The 15,221-nt window shown below is 46.2% G+C and overlaps 1 protein-coding gene across 4 annotated transcripts; it reads right to left on the reverse strand.

Annotated features, from left to right (window-relative positions):
• Window positions 1-14,596, reverse strand: LOC124131048 (glycosyltransferase-like domain-containing protein 1). 4 transcript variants are annotated; one of them, XM_046494126.2, is made up of 8 exons: window positions 14,277-14,596; window positions 13,511-13,678; window positions 11,375-12,283; window positions 6,022-6,131; window positions 4,939-5,083; window positions 2,247-2,317; window positions 1,574-1,649; window positions 1-89 (listed from the first exon to the last, which is right to left on the reverse strand). In XM_046494126.2, the coding sequence occupies exons 1-8, from the start codon at window positions 14,486-14,488 to the stop codon at window positions 14-16; spliced, it is 1,767 nt and encodes a 588-aa protein (XP_046350082.2). In that variant the 5' UTR covers window positions 14,489-14,596; the 3' UTR covers window positions 1-13. The 4 variants fall into 4 exon arrangements, with proteins under 4 accessions (XP_046350082.2, XP_046350081.2, XP_046350084.2 ...); XM_046494125.2 differs by having other exon boundaries at window positions 1,574-1,665; XM_046494128.2 differs by lacking the exon at window positions 4,939-5,083.
• Between the last annotated feature and the right edge of the window lie 625 nt (window positions 14,597-15,221).

Here is a 15,221-nt window from a genome sequence, read left to right on the forward strand (position 1 = left end):
TATCACTTCACGTTTATTTTCTAGTCAACATACAAAACTTGTTCAAACTTTTCTTGTAGTGTTTCCCATCTAAATCTGTTGAGGTCAATCTGAAAAAGGTAAAGGCAGTGATTATGCCATAAAATAATTGACTGAATGAATCTTGTGTGGAATATGATGACAAGTGGGCTTATGTCTGTCTGGGCCCACTTGCACAAAGGGATCTTAGCGCTAAGACTATTGTAAGCCTATGTTAAAGTATGAGAGTTACGATCATCTTCGCGCTGAGATCACTTTGTGCAAGTGGGTCCTGGAGGTCGTAATACCATGTCTCCCTGTAATTAGGTGTGTTTGTCTGTTGTTTAATGAAGAACTCAGCAATGTTACTGCCTGTAAATATTCAAACTTGGACTAAACAATCCAGTGATTGATATTGTGAGCAACGATCCATGTCGTGGGCGAACGAGAACATGCCATGTCATCAGTGCATAGGTTGTTGGGAACCAATCGAGACCATGTGATTAGGTCATCCAGCTAGAATCAATCTCATTTAAATCATATCTTAGTTCTCGCTACCGCTAAACAAAGATCTGAGGACATCCCTTTACAGGTCATGTCAGACCGACCTTGCACAAACATTGACCAACCAATGGAATGACGAATCAGAAGGCAGCTTTCTCGTGCTTTACTGCACTAATTCTAATTGGCGACTACGCTTCGAAACATATTTTGACAAATTCTCGATTACAAATTTGAAACCTGAACAAAAGAACATTCTGGAATGGCTAATAGATGGTCTAGATTGTATGGATTCAGTTGTTAAACCCGTAACTATCTTTCAGAGTTAAAGTTTCCGAGGTTGCATGATTAGAAATCACATTCCGACTGTCACGTTCATAATCAGGTAAGCGATGCTCTGATTGGTCAGATGAAAGGTCGTTCTGACGTGACCTGTAATGGGATGTCCTCAGATCTTTGTTTAGCGGTAGCGAGAACTAAGATCTGATTTGAATGAGATTGGGCTAGAATGGGACAATCTCAAGTGCCAGGTGCTGAGATCGCATCTCGACCAGGTGTATTCAGCCTATGGACCAACAGTGTTTACAGGTCTTTAAAGTGGTGTCACAACCCCTAGTGTAAGTACATATAACCCTAACAACACCACTCATCCGATGACAGATGACCAGGAACACATACATACACCAGAAATGAAAGTTTTGATTGTTTGTTTGCTGTTTATCGCTGCACTCAGCAATATTCCAGCTATATGACGGCAGTCTGTAAATAATTGAGTCTGGGCCAGACAAACCAGTGATTTATACATGAGCATCAATCTACGCAATTGGGATACGATGACGTGCATCAACCATGTCAGCGAACATGAACACCCGATCCTGTTAGTCGCCTCTTACGACAAGCATAGTCACCTTTTACGGCAAGCATGGGTTGGTGAAGACCTGGTCTAACCCGGATCTTCAAGGCTCCGAAACACAAGTCTTAAAACGTGGTGTCCCCAAGAAATTAACACATAAACATTGCAAAATATATATTTGGTCCCCTTTTAAAATATAATACAGATTTGTACTGGGGATACCTGTGGTCTCTGAGTTCGGGCAAGGTGAGGTTTTCGGCAATATTCCCGAAGTCTCTTGTACAACTGTGTTGGGGTTCTGTAAAGACACTGGGCTGAAACTCAGAACAGTCATGTTAGAGTGATCTCCCTTGCTGATGCTGCTAATGCTTATTATTGTGGGGAAGGTTTAAATGATTCTATCTAGTAACAATTGCTGCTGAATGTTAATGATTGTTTGTTGTTTAATGTCCAAATCTGTAATATTCTAGTTATATAACAGTGGCCTGTTAATAATCAAGTCTGGACCAGACAATTCCGTGATTGATATTGTGAACAATGATGCACTCCATCAGAATATGGGTTGCTGAGGACATGTTCTAACACGAAATACACACGCATGCTGCTTTGAAAAGTGTTCCCTGTGGGGATTAGAGTTAGAATTTGTACCAATGGCAATCTATGCTGGTCATAAGAGGCGACCAAATAGATTGGGTGGTCATACTCAGAAACTTGGTCTACTGCATGTCATCATTTTCGAATTTCGTGGCTCGTTGCTCATACTATCAATCCCTGGATTATCTGGACCAGACCAACAATCCAAAGATTGGACCTTGCTCTTCACTGGAGGACTAAATTATGTGGATGGATGGACCGACGGACGACTCATGGCAGAAGTTCATGATAACAGTCCTACCTGGGAATATTTCTGGATACACCAAGTTGTCAGGACACAGAGGATAGCACCCACAGTGTACAGCCTCCAGCCTGCAACATCAGACACCACCAGTACACCACCAGTACACCATCGATACACCATCGATACACCACCAGTACACCACCAGTACACCATCGATACACCATCTATACACCACCAATACACCACCAGTACACCATCAATACACCATGAATACTACACCAGTACACCACCAATACACCACCAGTACACCAGCAGTACACCATCAATACACCACCAGTACACCATCAATACACCACCAGTATACCTTCAATAAACCATCAATACACCACCAGTACACCATCAATACACCACCAGTACACCACCAGTACACCACCAGTACACCATCAGTACACCACCAATACACCACCAGTACACCACCAGTACACCTTCAATAAACCACCAGTACACCACCAATACACCTTCAATACACCACCAGTACACCATCAATACACCATCAGTACACCACCAATACACCACCAGTACACCACAATAAACCACCAATACACCACCAGTACACCACCAGTACACCACAATAAACCACCAGTACACCACCAGTACACCACCAATACACTAGTATCTTTGCCACACTGAAAACTAAAAGTGTTTTTACATATTTGAATCTCATTCGTTGAAGCTCTCCTGGGAACACGGGGCCTCAGTGGGTTCATGTTTCCTGGGAACACGGGGCCTCAGTGGGTTCATGTTTCCTGGGGACATGGGGCCTCAGTGGGTTCATGTTTCCTGGGGACATGGGGCCTCAGTGGGTTCATGTTTCCTGGGGTCATTGGGCCTCAGTGGGTTCATGTTTCCTGGAGGTATGGGGCTCCAGTGGGTTCATGTTTCCTGGGGACATGGGGCCTCAGTGGGTTCATGTTTCCTGGGGTCATTGGGCCTCAGTGGGTTCATGTTTCCTGGAGGTATGGGGCCTCAGTGGGTTCATGTTTCCTGGAGGTATGGGGCCTCAGTGGGTTCATGTTTCCTGGGGACATGGGGCCTCAGTGGGTTCATGTTTCCTGGGGTCATTGGGCCTCAGTCGGTTCATGTTTCCTGGGGACATGGGGCCTCAGTGGGTTCATGTTTCCTGGGGACATGGGGCCTCAGTGGGTTCATGTTTCCTGGGACATGGGGCTCCTGTGGGTTCATGTTTCCTGGGGACACTGGGCCTCAGTCGGTTCATGTTTCCTGGGGACATGGGGCCTCAGTGGGTTCATGTTTCCTGGAGGTATGGGGCTCCAGTGGGTTCATGTTTCCTGGGGACATGGGGCCTCAGTGGGTTCATGTTTCCTGGAGGTATGGGGCTCCAGTGGGTTCATGTTTCCTGGGGACACTGGGCCTCAGTGGGTTCATGTTTCCTGGAGGTATGGGGCTCCAGTGGGTTCATGTTTCCTGGAGGTATGGGGCCTCAGTGGGTTCATGTTTCTAGGGGGCATGGGGCCTCAGTGGGTTCATGTTTCCTGGGGACATGGGGCCTCAGTGGGTTCATGTTTCCTGGGGACATGGGGCCTCAGTGGGTTCATGTTTCCTGGGGACATGGGGCCTCAGTGGGTTCATGTTTCCTGGGAACACGGGGCCTCAGTGGGTTCATGTTTCCTGGGGACATGGGGCCTCAGTGGGTTCATGTTTCCTGGGGACATGGGGCCTCAGTGGGTTCATGTTTCCTGGAGGTATGGGGCTCCAGTGGGTTCATGTTTCCTGGGGACATGGGGCCTCAGTGGGTTCATGTTTCCTGGGAACACGGGGCCTCAGTGGGTTCATGTTTCCTGGGGACATGGGGCCTCAGTGGGTTCATGTTTCCTGGAGGTATGGGGCTCCAGTGGGTTCATGTTTCCTGGAGGTATGGGGCCTCAGTGGGTTCATGTTTCTAGGGGGCATGGGGCCTCAGTGGGTTCATGTTTCCTGGGGACATGGGGCCTCAGTGGGTTCATGTTTCCTGGAGGTATGGGGCTCCAGTGGGTTCATGTTTCCTGGAGGTATGGGGCTCCAGTGGGTTCATGTTTCCTGGAGGTATGGGGCCTCAGTGGGTTCATGTTTCTAGGGGGCATGGGGCCTCAGTGGGTTCATGTTTGCTGGGGACATGGGGCCTCAGTGGGTTCATGTTTCTAGGGGACATGGGGCCTCAGTGGGTTCATGTTTCCTGGAGGTATGGGGCTCCAGTGGGTTCATGTTTCCTGGTGACATGGGGCTCCAGTGGGTTCATGTTTCCTGGTGACATGGGGCTCCAGTGGGTTCATGTTTCCTGGAGGTATGGGGCCTCAGTGGGTTCATGTTTCTAGGGGGCATGGGGCCTCAATGGGTTCATGTTCCCTGGGGACATGGGGCTCCAGTGGGTTCATGTTTCCTTGGAACACGGGGCCTCAGTGGGTTCATGTTTCCTAGGGTCATGGGGCTCCAGTGGGTTCATGTTTCCATGGGTTATTGTTTCTTGAGGTAACAGGGACCAAATCGCTTCATGCAAATCATCCAGAATTTGTTCCATTTGGTAGTTGTGTTACTTGTCATGAAAGTATATCACATGAGTTAGTGACAGACACTTGCTTTTCATGTGAATTATTGTAATGTTTCTGGTTTTATGCTGCTTATTATAGACACACCCACTCAAGAATTCATCTGTAACTATTATACCCCTCTTCACTTGAACAGAAATACGTACATAGCAACACCAAAGAACTCATGCAGGGCGGTTGACACGGCAACATCAGCCGACTGTAGGGTGGAGTAGTAGTCCCTCTTGTTGCCCTGGTAACCCCATGTGATGATGTGATCACCTAACTTGAACTTTGCTTCAGAAAAGATTTCTGCAGATTAAAATAGTTTCAAATGAAACTCCAAATTAAACAAAATTGACACTTCATGACATTGCACTGTATAATGAAAATTGCAAAAAAATCTGAATTAACCTCTGTCCTCTGCAATGTGAAATACTGTTTGTACCTCAGCCTGAGAGAAACAAAGTGCTGTTCTGTTCTGTTTTCATTGTACTTAACTGACTTCTCTCCTATTAATCCAATTAACTGCCTCGTTAAGTTGTTATCTTTGTACAGTAACAATTAATCATACCTCGTGTAAACATATCCTATCCTATCCTATCCTATCCTATCCTATCCTATAGATAGGAGATAGGATAGGATAGGATAGGATAGGATAGGATAGGATAGGATAGGATAGGATAGGATAGGATAGGATAGGATAGGATAGGATAGGATAGGATAGGATAGGATAGGAAATATATATATCATATCATATCATATATTGGTTTACACGAGGTACGATTAATCGTGACTGTACAAAGATAACAACTTAATGCCCTTAACCAGTATTCACCTGATGAAGAAGCAGGAAGCAAGAAGTAACCCAGAAACGTTGTACGAAAGAGAAAAGACGTTATTATCCATAATTCACTGTTACAACACCCAGCCCCATCAGACTGGAAGATGGAATAAAACTCTGTTGAATGAACGTTTATGCAAGTTAAGTAAGGATAAGATATATGGATGAACAACTTCTTAAATACAATCATAGCGACACCATCTAACACCGTTATGAAGCAAGATATCACTTGCTTGATAAGGGTGTTAGAACCTACACCGAAGGTTTTGGGCACAGACTGCACACAACGTACACACATACCTGGTACATCTGTGTACGTCTTCCGCATCCGAGATGCCTGAAGTGATGTCTGTTGTCATGGAGAAGGAATAATCACTCTTGTGCAACCCACAACAGACGCTCTTACCTGGTACATCTGTATACGTCTCTCCCATCACCGCAACCTGGAACCGATATCCTTCGTCATGGAGACGGAACAGTGCTTGGAAGAATGTGTCTGGATCTTTGTCATGTTCCCTGCAAACAAACATCACTGGATTCACTCACTCTCTCCATATACCATGTACAGGTGAGGTGAGGTGAGGTGAAGTGAGATGAGGTGAAGTGAGGTAAGGTGAAGTGAGATGAGGTGAAGTGAGGTGAAGTGAGGTGAAGTGAAGTGAGATGAGGTGAAGTGAGGTGAGATGAGATGAGGTGAAGTGAGATGAGGTGAGGTGAAGTGAAGTGAAGTGAAGTGAGGTGAAGTGAGATGAGGTGAAGTGAGGTGAAGTGAAGTGAGATGAGGTGAAGTGAGGTGAAATGAGATGAGGTGAAATGAGGTGAGGTGAAGTGAAGTGAGATTAGGTGAGGTGAGGTGAAGTGAGGTGAAATGAGATGAGGTGAAATGAGGTGAGGTGAAGTGAAGTGAGATTAGGTGAGGTGAGGTGAAGTGAGGTGAAATGAGATGAGGTAAAGTGGGTGAGGTGAAGTGAAGTGAGATTAGGTGAGGTGAGGTGAAGTGAAGTGAGATTAGGTGAGGTGAGGTGAGGTGAGATTAGGTGAGGTGAGGTGAAGTGAGGTGAAGTGAGATGAGGTGAGGTGAAGTGAGATGAGGTGAAGTTAGGTGAGGTGAGATGAGGTGAAGTGAGATGAGGTGAGGTGAAGTGATATGAGGCTAAGTGAGGTGAAATGAGATGAGGTGAAATGAGGTGAGGTGAAGTGAAGTGAGATTAGGTGAGGTGAGGTGAAGTGAGATTAGGTGAGGTGAGGTGAAGTGAGGTGAAATGAGATGAGGTGAGGTGAAGTGAGATTAGGTGAGGTGAGGTGAAGTGAGATTAGGTGAGGTGAGGTGAGGTGAAGTGAGGTGAGATTAGGTGAGGTGAGGTGAAGTGAGATGAGGTGAAGTGAGATGAGGTGAAGTGAGGTGAAGTGAAGTGAGATGAGGTGAAGTGAGATGAGGTAAGTGAAGTGAAGTGAGGTGAGGTGAAGTGAGGTGAGGTGAAGTGAGATGAGGTGAGGTGAAGTGAGATGAGGTGAAGTGAGGTGAAATGAGGTGAAATGAGATGAGGTGAAATGAGGTGAGGTGAAGTGAAGTGAGATTAGGTGAGGTGAGGTGAGGTGAAGTGAGATTAGGTGAGGTGAGGTGAGGTGAGGTGAAGTGAGATTAGGTGAGGTGAGGTGAGATTAGGTGAGGTGAGGTGAGGTGAAGTGAGGTGAGGTGAAGTGAGATGAGGTGAAGTGAGGTGAAGTGAAGTGAAGTGAGATGAGGTGAGGTGAGATGAGATGAAGTAAAGTGAGATGAGGTGAAGTGAGATGAGGTGAAGTGAGATGAGGTGAAGTGAGGTGAAGTGAGATGAGGTGAAGTGAGGTGAAATGAGATGAGGTGAGGTGAAGTGAAGTGAGATTAGGTTAGGTGAGATGAGGTGAGGTGAAGTGAGATTACGTGAGGTGAGGTGAAGTGAGGTGAAATGAGATGAGGTGAGGTGAGGTGAAGTGAAGTGAGATTAGGTGAGGTGAGGTGAAGTGAAGTGAGATTAGGTGAGGTGAGGTGAGGTGAAGAGAAGTGAGGTGAGATTAGGTGAGGTGAGGTGAGGTGAATTGAGGTGAAATGAGATGAGGTTATTGCACTACTAAAGGTCCGATGGAACAGCATTTTTGTTTGTCTCACAGCTTTTTCAACAAGGAAGGAAATCTGTATATTAGCAATATTTTCTTACAGAGATGGATGCTTACTGAAAATAATTTCTAACAGAGATGGTTCTGCCCACACAATATGAAGTGGCCTGTCACCTGTACCACACTGACTCACCATCTGTGTGCCCACACAATATGAAGTGGCCTGTCACCAGCACCACACTGACTCACCATCTGTGTGCCCACACAATATGAAGTGGCCTGTCACCAGCACCACACTGACTCACCATCTGTGTGCCATCACAATGTGAAGTGGCCTGTCACCGGTACCACACTGACTCACCATCTGTGTGCCCACACAATATGAAGTGGCCTGTCACCGGTACCACACTGACTCACCATCTGTGTGCCCACACAAAATGAAGTGGCCTGTCACCGGCATCACACTGACTCACCATCTGTGTGCCCACACAATATGAAGTGGCCTTTCACCTGTACCACACTGACTCACCATCTGTGTGCCCACACAATATGAAGTGGCCTGTCACCGGTACCACATTGACTCACCATCTGTGTGCCCACACAATATGAAGTGGCCTGTCACCAGCACCACACTGACTCACCATCTGTGTGCCCACACAATATGAAGTGACCTGTCACCAGCACCACACTGACTCACCATCTGTGTGCCCACACAATATGAAGTGACCTGTCACCTGCACCACACTGACTCACCATCTGTGTGCCCACACAATATGAAGTGGCCTGTCACCTGCACCACACTGACTCACCATCTGTGTGCCCACACAATATGAAGTGGCCTGTCACCGGTACCACACTGACTCACCATCTGTGTACCCACACAATATGAAGTGGCCTGTCACCTGTACCACACTGACTCACCATCTGTGTGCCCACACAATATGAAGTGGCCTGTCACCTGTACCACACTGACTCACCATCTGTGTGCCCACACAATATGAAGTGGCCTGTCACCGGTACCACACTGACTCACCATCTGTGTGCCCACACAATATGAAGTGGTCTGTCACCTGTACCACACTGACTCACCATCTGTGTGCCCACACAATATGAAGTGGCCTGTCACCGGTACCACACTGACTCACCATCTGTGTGCCCACACAAAATGAAGTGGTCTGTCACCTGTACCACACTGACTCACCATCTGTGTGCCCACACAATATGAAGTGGTCTGTCACCTGTACCACACTGACTCACCATCTGTGTGCCCACACAATATGAAGTGGTCTGTCACCTGCACCACACTGACTCACCATCTGTGTGCCCACACAATATGAAGTGGTCTGTCACCTGTACCACACTGACTCACCATCTGTGTGCCCACACAATATGAAGTGGCCTGTCACCGGTACCACACTGACTCACCATCTGTGTGCCCACACAATATGAAGTGGTCTGTCACCTGTACCACACTGACTCACCATCTGTGTGCCCACACAATATGAAGTGGCCTGTCACCGGTACTACATTAACTCACCATCTGTGTGCCCACACAATATGAAGTGGCCTGTCACCCGTACCACACTGACTCACCATCTGTGTGCCCACACAATATGAAGTGGCCTGTCACCTGCACCACACTGATTCACCATCTGTGTGCCCACACAATATGAAGTGGCCTGGGACCTGTACCACACTGACTCACCATCTGTGTGCCCACACAATATGAAGTGGCCTGTCACCGGTACCACACTGACTCACCATCTGTGTGCCCACACAATATGAAGTGGCCTGTCACCTGTACCACACTGACTCACCATCTGTGTGCCCACACAATATGAAGTGGCCTGTCACCTGTACCACACTGACTCACCATCTGTGTGCCCACACAATATGAAGTGGCCTGTCACCTGTACCACACTGACTCACCATCTGTGTGCCCACACAATATGAAGTGGTCTGTCACCTGTACCACACTGACTCACCATCTGTGTGCCCACACAATATGAAGTGGCCTGTCACCTGTACCACACTGACTCACCATCTGTGTGCCCACACAATATGAAGTGGCCTGTCACCGGTACCACACTGACTCACCATCTGTGTGCCCACACAATATGAAGTGGCCTGTCACCGGTACCACACTGACTCACCATCTGTGTGCCCACACAATATGAAGTGGCCTGTCACCTGTACCACACTGACTCACCATCTGTGTGCCCACACAATATGAAGTGGCCTGTCACCTGCACCACACTGACTCACCATCTGTGTGCCCACACAATATGAAGTGGCCTGTCACCGGTACCACACTGACTCACCATCTGTGTACCCACACAATATGAAGTGGCCTGTCACCTGTACCACACTGACTCACCATCTGTGTGCCCACACAATATGAAGTGGCCTGTCACCTGTACCACACTGACTCACCATCTGTGTGCCCACACAATATGAAGTGGCCTGTCACCGGTACCACACTGACTCACCATCTGTGTGCCCACACAATATGAAGTGGCCTGTCACCTGTACCACACTGACTCACCATCTGTGTGCCCACACAATATGAAGTGGCCTGTCACCGGTACCACACTCACTCACCATCTGTGTGCCCACACAAAATGAAGTGGTCTGTCACCTGTACCACACTGACTCACCATCTGTGTGCCCACACAATATGAAGTGGTCTGTCACCTGTACCACACTGACTCACCATCTGTGTGCCCACACAATATGAAGTGGTCTGTCACCTGCACCACACTGACTCACCATCTGTGTGCCCACACAATATGAAGTGGTCTGTCACCTGTACCACACTGACTCACCATCTGTGTGCCCACACAATATGAAGTGGCCTGTCACCGGTACCACACTGACTCACCATCTGTGTGCCCACACAATATGAAGTGGTCTGTCACCTGTACCACACTGACTCACCATCTGTGTGCCCACACAATATGAAGTGGCCTGTCACCGGTACTACATTAACTCACCATCTGTGTGCCCACACAATATGAAGTGGCCTGTCACCCGTACCACACTGACTCACCATCTGTGTGCCCACACAATATGAAGTGGCCTGTCACCTGCACCACACTGACTCACCATCTGTGTGCCCACACAATATGAAGTGGCCTGGGACCTGTACCACACTGACTCACCATCTGTGTGCCCACACAATATGAAGTGGCCTGTCACCGGTACCACACTGACTCACCATCTGTGTGCCCACACAATATGAAGTGGCCTGTCACCTGTACCACACTGACTCACCATCTGTGTGCCCACACAATATGAAGTGGCCTGTCACCTGTACCACACTGACTCACCATCTGTGTGCCCACACAATATGAAGTGGCCTGTCACCTGTACCACACTGACTCACCATCTGTGTGCCCACACAATATGAAGTGGTCTGTCACCTGTACCACACTGACTCACCATCTGTGTGCCCACACAATATGAAGTGGCCTGTCACCGGTACTACATTAACTCACCATCTGTGTGCCCACACAATATGAATTGGCCTGTCACCGGTACCACATTGACTCACCATCTGTGTGCCCACACAATATGAAGTGGCCTGTCACCGGTACCACACTGACTCACCATCTGTGTGCCCACACAATATGAAGTGGCCTGTCACCTGTACCACACTGACTCACCATCTGTGTGCCCACACAATATGAAGTGGCCTGTCACCGGCATCACGCTGACTCTTCATCTGCAGTGTCTGTCCTCTAACACTGAAAGAGCTCTGTGACACACAACACAGTCCATCACCAGCCTCAACTGCTTCATGCATCTCCTGGTCGCCAATTATCCCCAGGTCGCCACGTATCCCCAGGTCGCCACGTATCTCCAGGTCGCCATGCATCTTGGCTGCATCACTAACATCACTGCCTGTTTTACCTTGGATGCTCTGCGGTGAGTCACTACACAGTTCCAGTGCAGGTTTACACATTCCTATGTCATCATTCACCGAAACAGGTTCAACATTTGGCACATCAGGTCCCCCCTGTCTTGGTGGAATTGGATTTCGTTTTCCTGTTTTGGAACAAGGCTGGTTTTCGTGTGGGTCACGATGTGGACACTTCACTTCTGTCTGAGGGTCACTATATGGGCTGTCTCCTTCTATCTGAGGGTCACTATATGGGCGGTCTGTTTCTGTCTGAGGGTCACTATAACGGCTGTCTGTTTCTGTCTGAGGGTCACTATATGGGCGGTCTGTTTCTGTCTGAGGGTCACTATATGGGCTGTCTGTTTCTGTCTGAGGGTCACTATATGGGCTGTCTGTTTCTGTGTGAGGGTCACCATATGGGCAGTCTCCTTCTGTGTGAGGGTCAGCACTGTGAGGTGTTCCCTGCATCAATGAGGCATCTGTGTTCTGTGTCTTACCATAACCTGGGCACATGAAGGACAGGGGAAAGTACAGAACCTGACACTTTGGTCTGATCTGTTCTGCTAGACCCTTGGGTCTGTGGTCTGGCATCAGCTTGAGGAAGGATGATATGTTATCCAGAAAGGAATCTCTGTTGTATGTGGAGTTGAATAGGACAATGTCTGCGACCAGGCTGCATTAAAACAAAATAAAATAAACAGCTTAAATTTTCTGAGTGAGTTTTGACAAATGCTCATTTGAATAGTAATTTAGCATCAGCTTAAAGAATAAACTGGGTTTAATGCTGTTTTGTAAATTGTTTCAGTCATATTACAACATACAGGTATTCTCCTAAACAGTAATAACCAGTGTCCTGAGTTTGCAAAAGTACAGCTAACCAGCTTCAATGGCAGCATCTTCCCGAGTTAACTGACTATAAAAGTCCAGTTTCCACCCTTGCCGAACTAGTCTGGAATATCTGGGCGAGATTGTAGCACTACCAGTGTTTTTTACGAGTTGTGTCCCTTCTATGCCTCTCCTATTGACCAATCAGATTCCACCTCTTGTATCACATGCATTTGCTTCAAACAAAATGGCGGTGCCCAGTCAAGACGATGTGATCAATAATCAGGATCTATATTGTAATAAAACGGAAAATATCTGCTGACGCCGAGTTGGCGGTGCACCTCATTTGCAAATCCTGCATCAGACCTAAATCTGCATGACAGTTTTCAAACCGGATTTCGATTTCATTACGCGATTTTGATTGGACTATGCATAGATTTATTAATCAAGCCAAAATATAACTCCATAATACCAGCCTAGTTCGGCAAAGGGGAAAATGGACTTTTAAAGTCAGTTAACTCACTTGCCTCGAGAAGATGCAATAGCAGAGAGATCCGTGATGTCATTTGATTGTGATGACATGGTAACAGATGGAGTCGTAATGGTCTGCAAAACATTGTGATGTAATTTCATTGTAGTGATATTGGGTAATCTCACCCAAGTGATTACTCCTGTGGAAGACATATTTTAATCATAAATTAGAGCATCTGATCAAATAAATGTGGAATGAAAGCTAACAGTGACTGCAGATTCACACTGTTTGTTTGGTGAACTTACTGAGTTTGAGTATGGTGGTATGGTCCTGGCAAATCAAGGATCATAACCAAGGTGAAGTTGATATTTGAAAACTACGAACAGCCCATCCTAGCACAACAAAGGGACACAATTCTGTGTTGTAATTGCAGTGGCAACAGGAATCTGATTCCTGATTTAAATAAGGTAATTTTATGTGTTTTTACTTTTAAGTTTACTCATAGTAGAAGAGTGTTTGATTCTAAAAGCCCATAAAATTAGACCTCTGAACCCTTCCTAAAGTTGTTAGATGAAGATATAGCATACTACAGAGTGAACGAACCTTGACAATATTTGATTATATCCATACTGGAAGTCTCTGTTCTGCTGTTTCCGGACGGGGTAGACCAGCTGGTTCTCATGGAAGTACAGGACCTTTCTAAGTCGCCCAAGGTCAGGTCTAAGGGCAGATAACTCTGCCAAATTCAGGACTGAGCTGGTGAATAATACTCTGTATGGATAGGAGAAATTAATGAAAGTTATTTATCAAAATCAAAAACAGTATTTAATCCCTCTTGACTTCTTATACCAACCATTTCATGTAATGATTGTTCACCTTGTGAATGTATTTTTTGTTTAACCTTGCATGCACTCAGCAACATACCTGTTAAGTGATGACAGCCTCTAAATAATTGAATCTGGACCAGACAAACCAGTGATTGATATTATGAGCAAAGAATCACCCTTTCAGGGAACAATGACATGCAATCAACCAAATCATCGAGTCAGACCATCGGATCCATTTAGTAGTCTCTTAATTATGACCAGCATACAGTGTAGCTCGTGAAGACCCATTCTTACCTGCAATTTCATTAAGGGCCATATGTAACTCGGAATATAATTGGTCAGTGTAATAACAATAGTTATATTACAGACATAAAATGCACATTGTTTGGTAATACTAACTAGTGACACAACACGTAGCATATCCACAGAATTGAAATGAGAAGTCGCTATACTAAAGGGACTTTACAACATCGGAATCAGCTTAATTTAGCGAAATGACGTAAATATTTGATTTCTAACACTGGAAATCGTAAGTAACGTACCGAAACTCTGCACATTGTGGCACCCTTTGACTGAAATAGAGGGCAGACGTCCTGGCTCTCCAGTGCCACTTCTTGGCTGGCAAAGTGTATCGAACACACCCCGTCAGTTTGTCAAACAACAGATCAACCAACTGCTTGTGAGATCCGCCATAAAAAGCTTCGATTATCAATATCTTACATCCCTTTTCTGACTTCTCTGGAGATGCTGCCATCTGCGTTGGTCACCTAACGACGAGTTACGTCATTCGTGAATGTATTGATGAAGTATTTGCCATCTGCAGCTGAACAGAACTGAAGTGCAACTCAAGAAGACATGTGGATTTGTTTACTAAGGGAGATAACTCTAATGTAAGTACATATGTGCACACCACGCTAAAATTGTTTCGATCAGAACCAGAAAGAATAGTTTATTAATAGGGCGTTAAAATGAGAACAGCGTATTTACATTACCAGCTGATTACTGGTAAAATCACTTGTTGTGCTAGCGCTGAATTTGGTTTAAATTGGGAATGTATATGAAAAAAACCAAACCGGAATCTCGTCAAAGTGACGGGGTTTAATCTGTTTGGTCCAACTATTTATGGGAGCAAAACGATTCGACTTCCAATACATTTCTATTTTCGGGAAACGGTGATTCGTGGAGACTTTTTATATATCGGAATTGAACCGTAATAGTTCCTAATTTCTTTTATTATAATTTTGTTTTGATTGGATTTGCAGGATACTTTGTGACTACTATTATAGGACCCGTGAAGATCCGGGTCAACCCATGCTTGAGGCGACTAACAGGATTGGGTGGTCATGCTCGCTGACTTGGTTGTTGCATGTCATCGTATCCCAATTGCATAGATCGATGCTCATAATGTCAATCACAGCATTGTCTGGGCCATACTTGATTATTTACAGACCTCCGCCAAATAGCTGGAATATTGCTGAGTACAGCGT

The sequence above is a fragment of the Haliotis rufescens genome, unplaced genomic scaffold (assembly GCF_023055435.1).
Source record: "Haliotis rufescens isolate VD_foot unplaced genomic scaffold, xgHalRufe1.0.p SCAF_10, whole genome shotgun sequence".
NCBI lineage: Eukaryota > Metazoa > Mollusca > Gastropoda > Lepetellida > Haliotidae > Haliotis > Haliotis rufescens.

Bases quoted from the DNA above. Each gene is read 5' to 3' on its own strand.
- LOC124131048 (XM_046494125.2), bottom strand. From the start codon at position 14,488: ATGGCAGCATCTCCAGAGAAGTCAGAAAAGGGATGTAAGATATTGATA. The intron at 6,132-11,374 runs GTGAGTCAGTGT...GTTTGTTTGCAG, and splicing joins ATTGTGTGGGCACACAGATG to GGAACATGACAAAGATCCAG. The intron at 5,084-6,021 runs GTAAGAGCGTCT...TTTAATCTGCAG, and splicing joins GACGTATACAGATGTACCAG to AAATCTTTTCTGAAGCAAAG.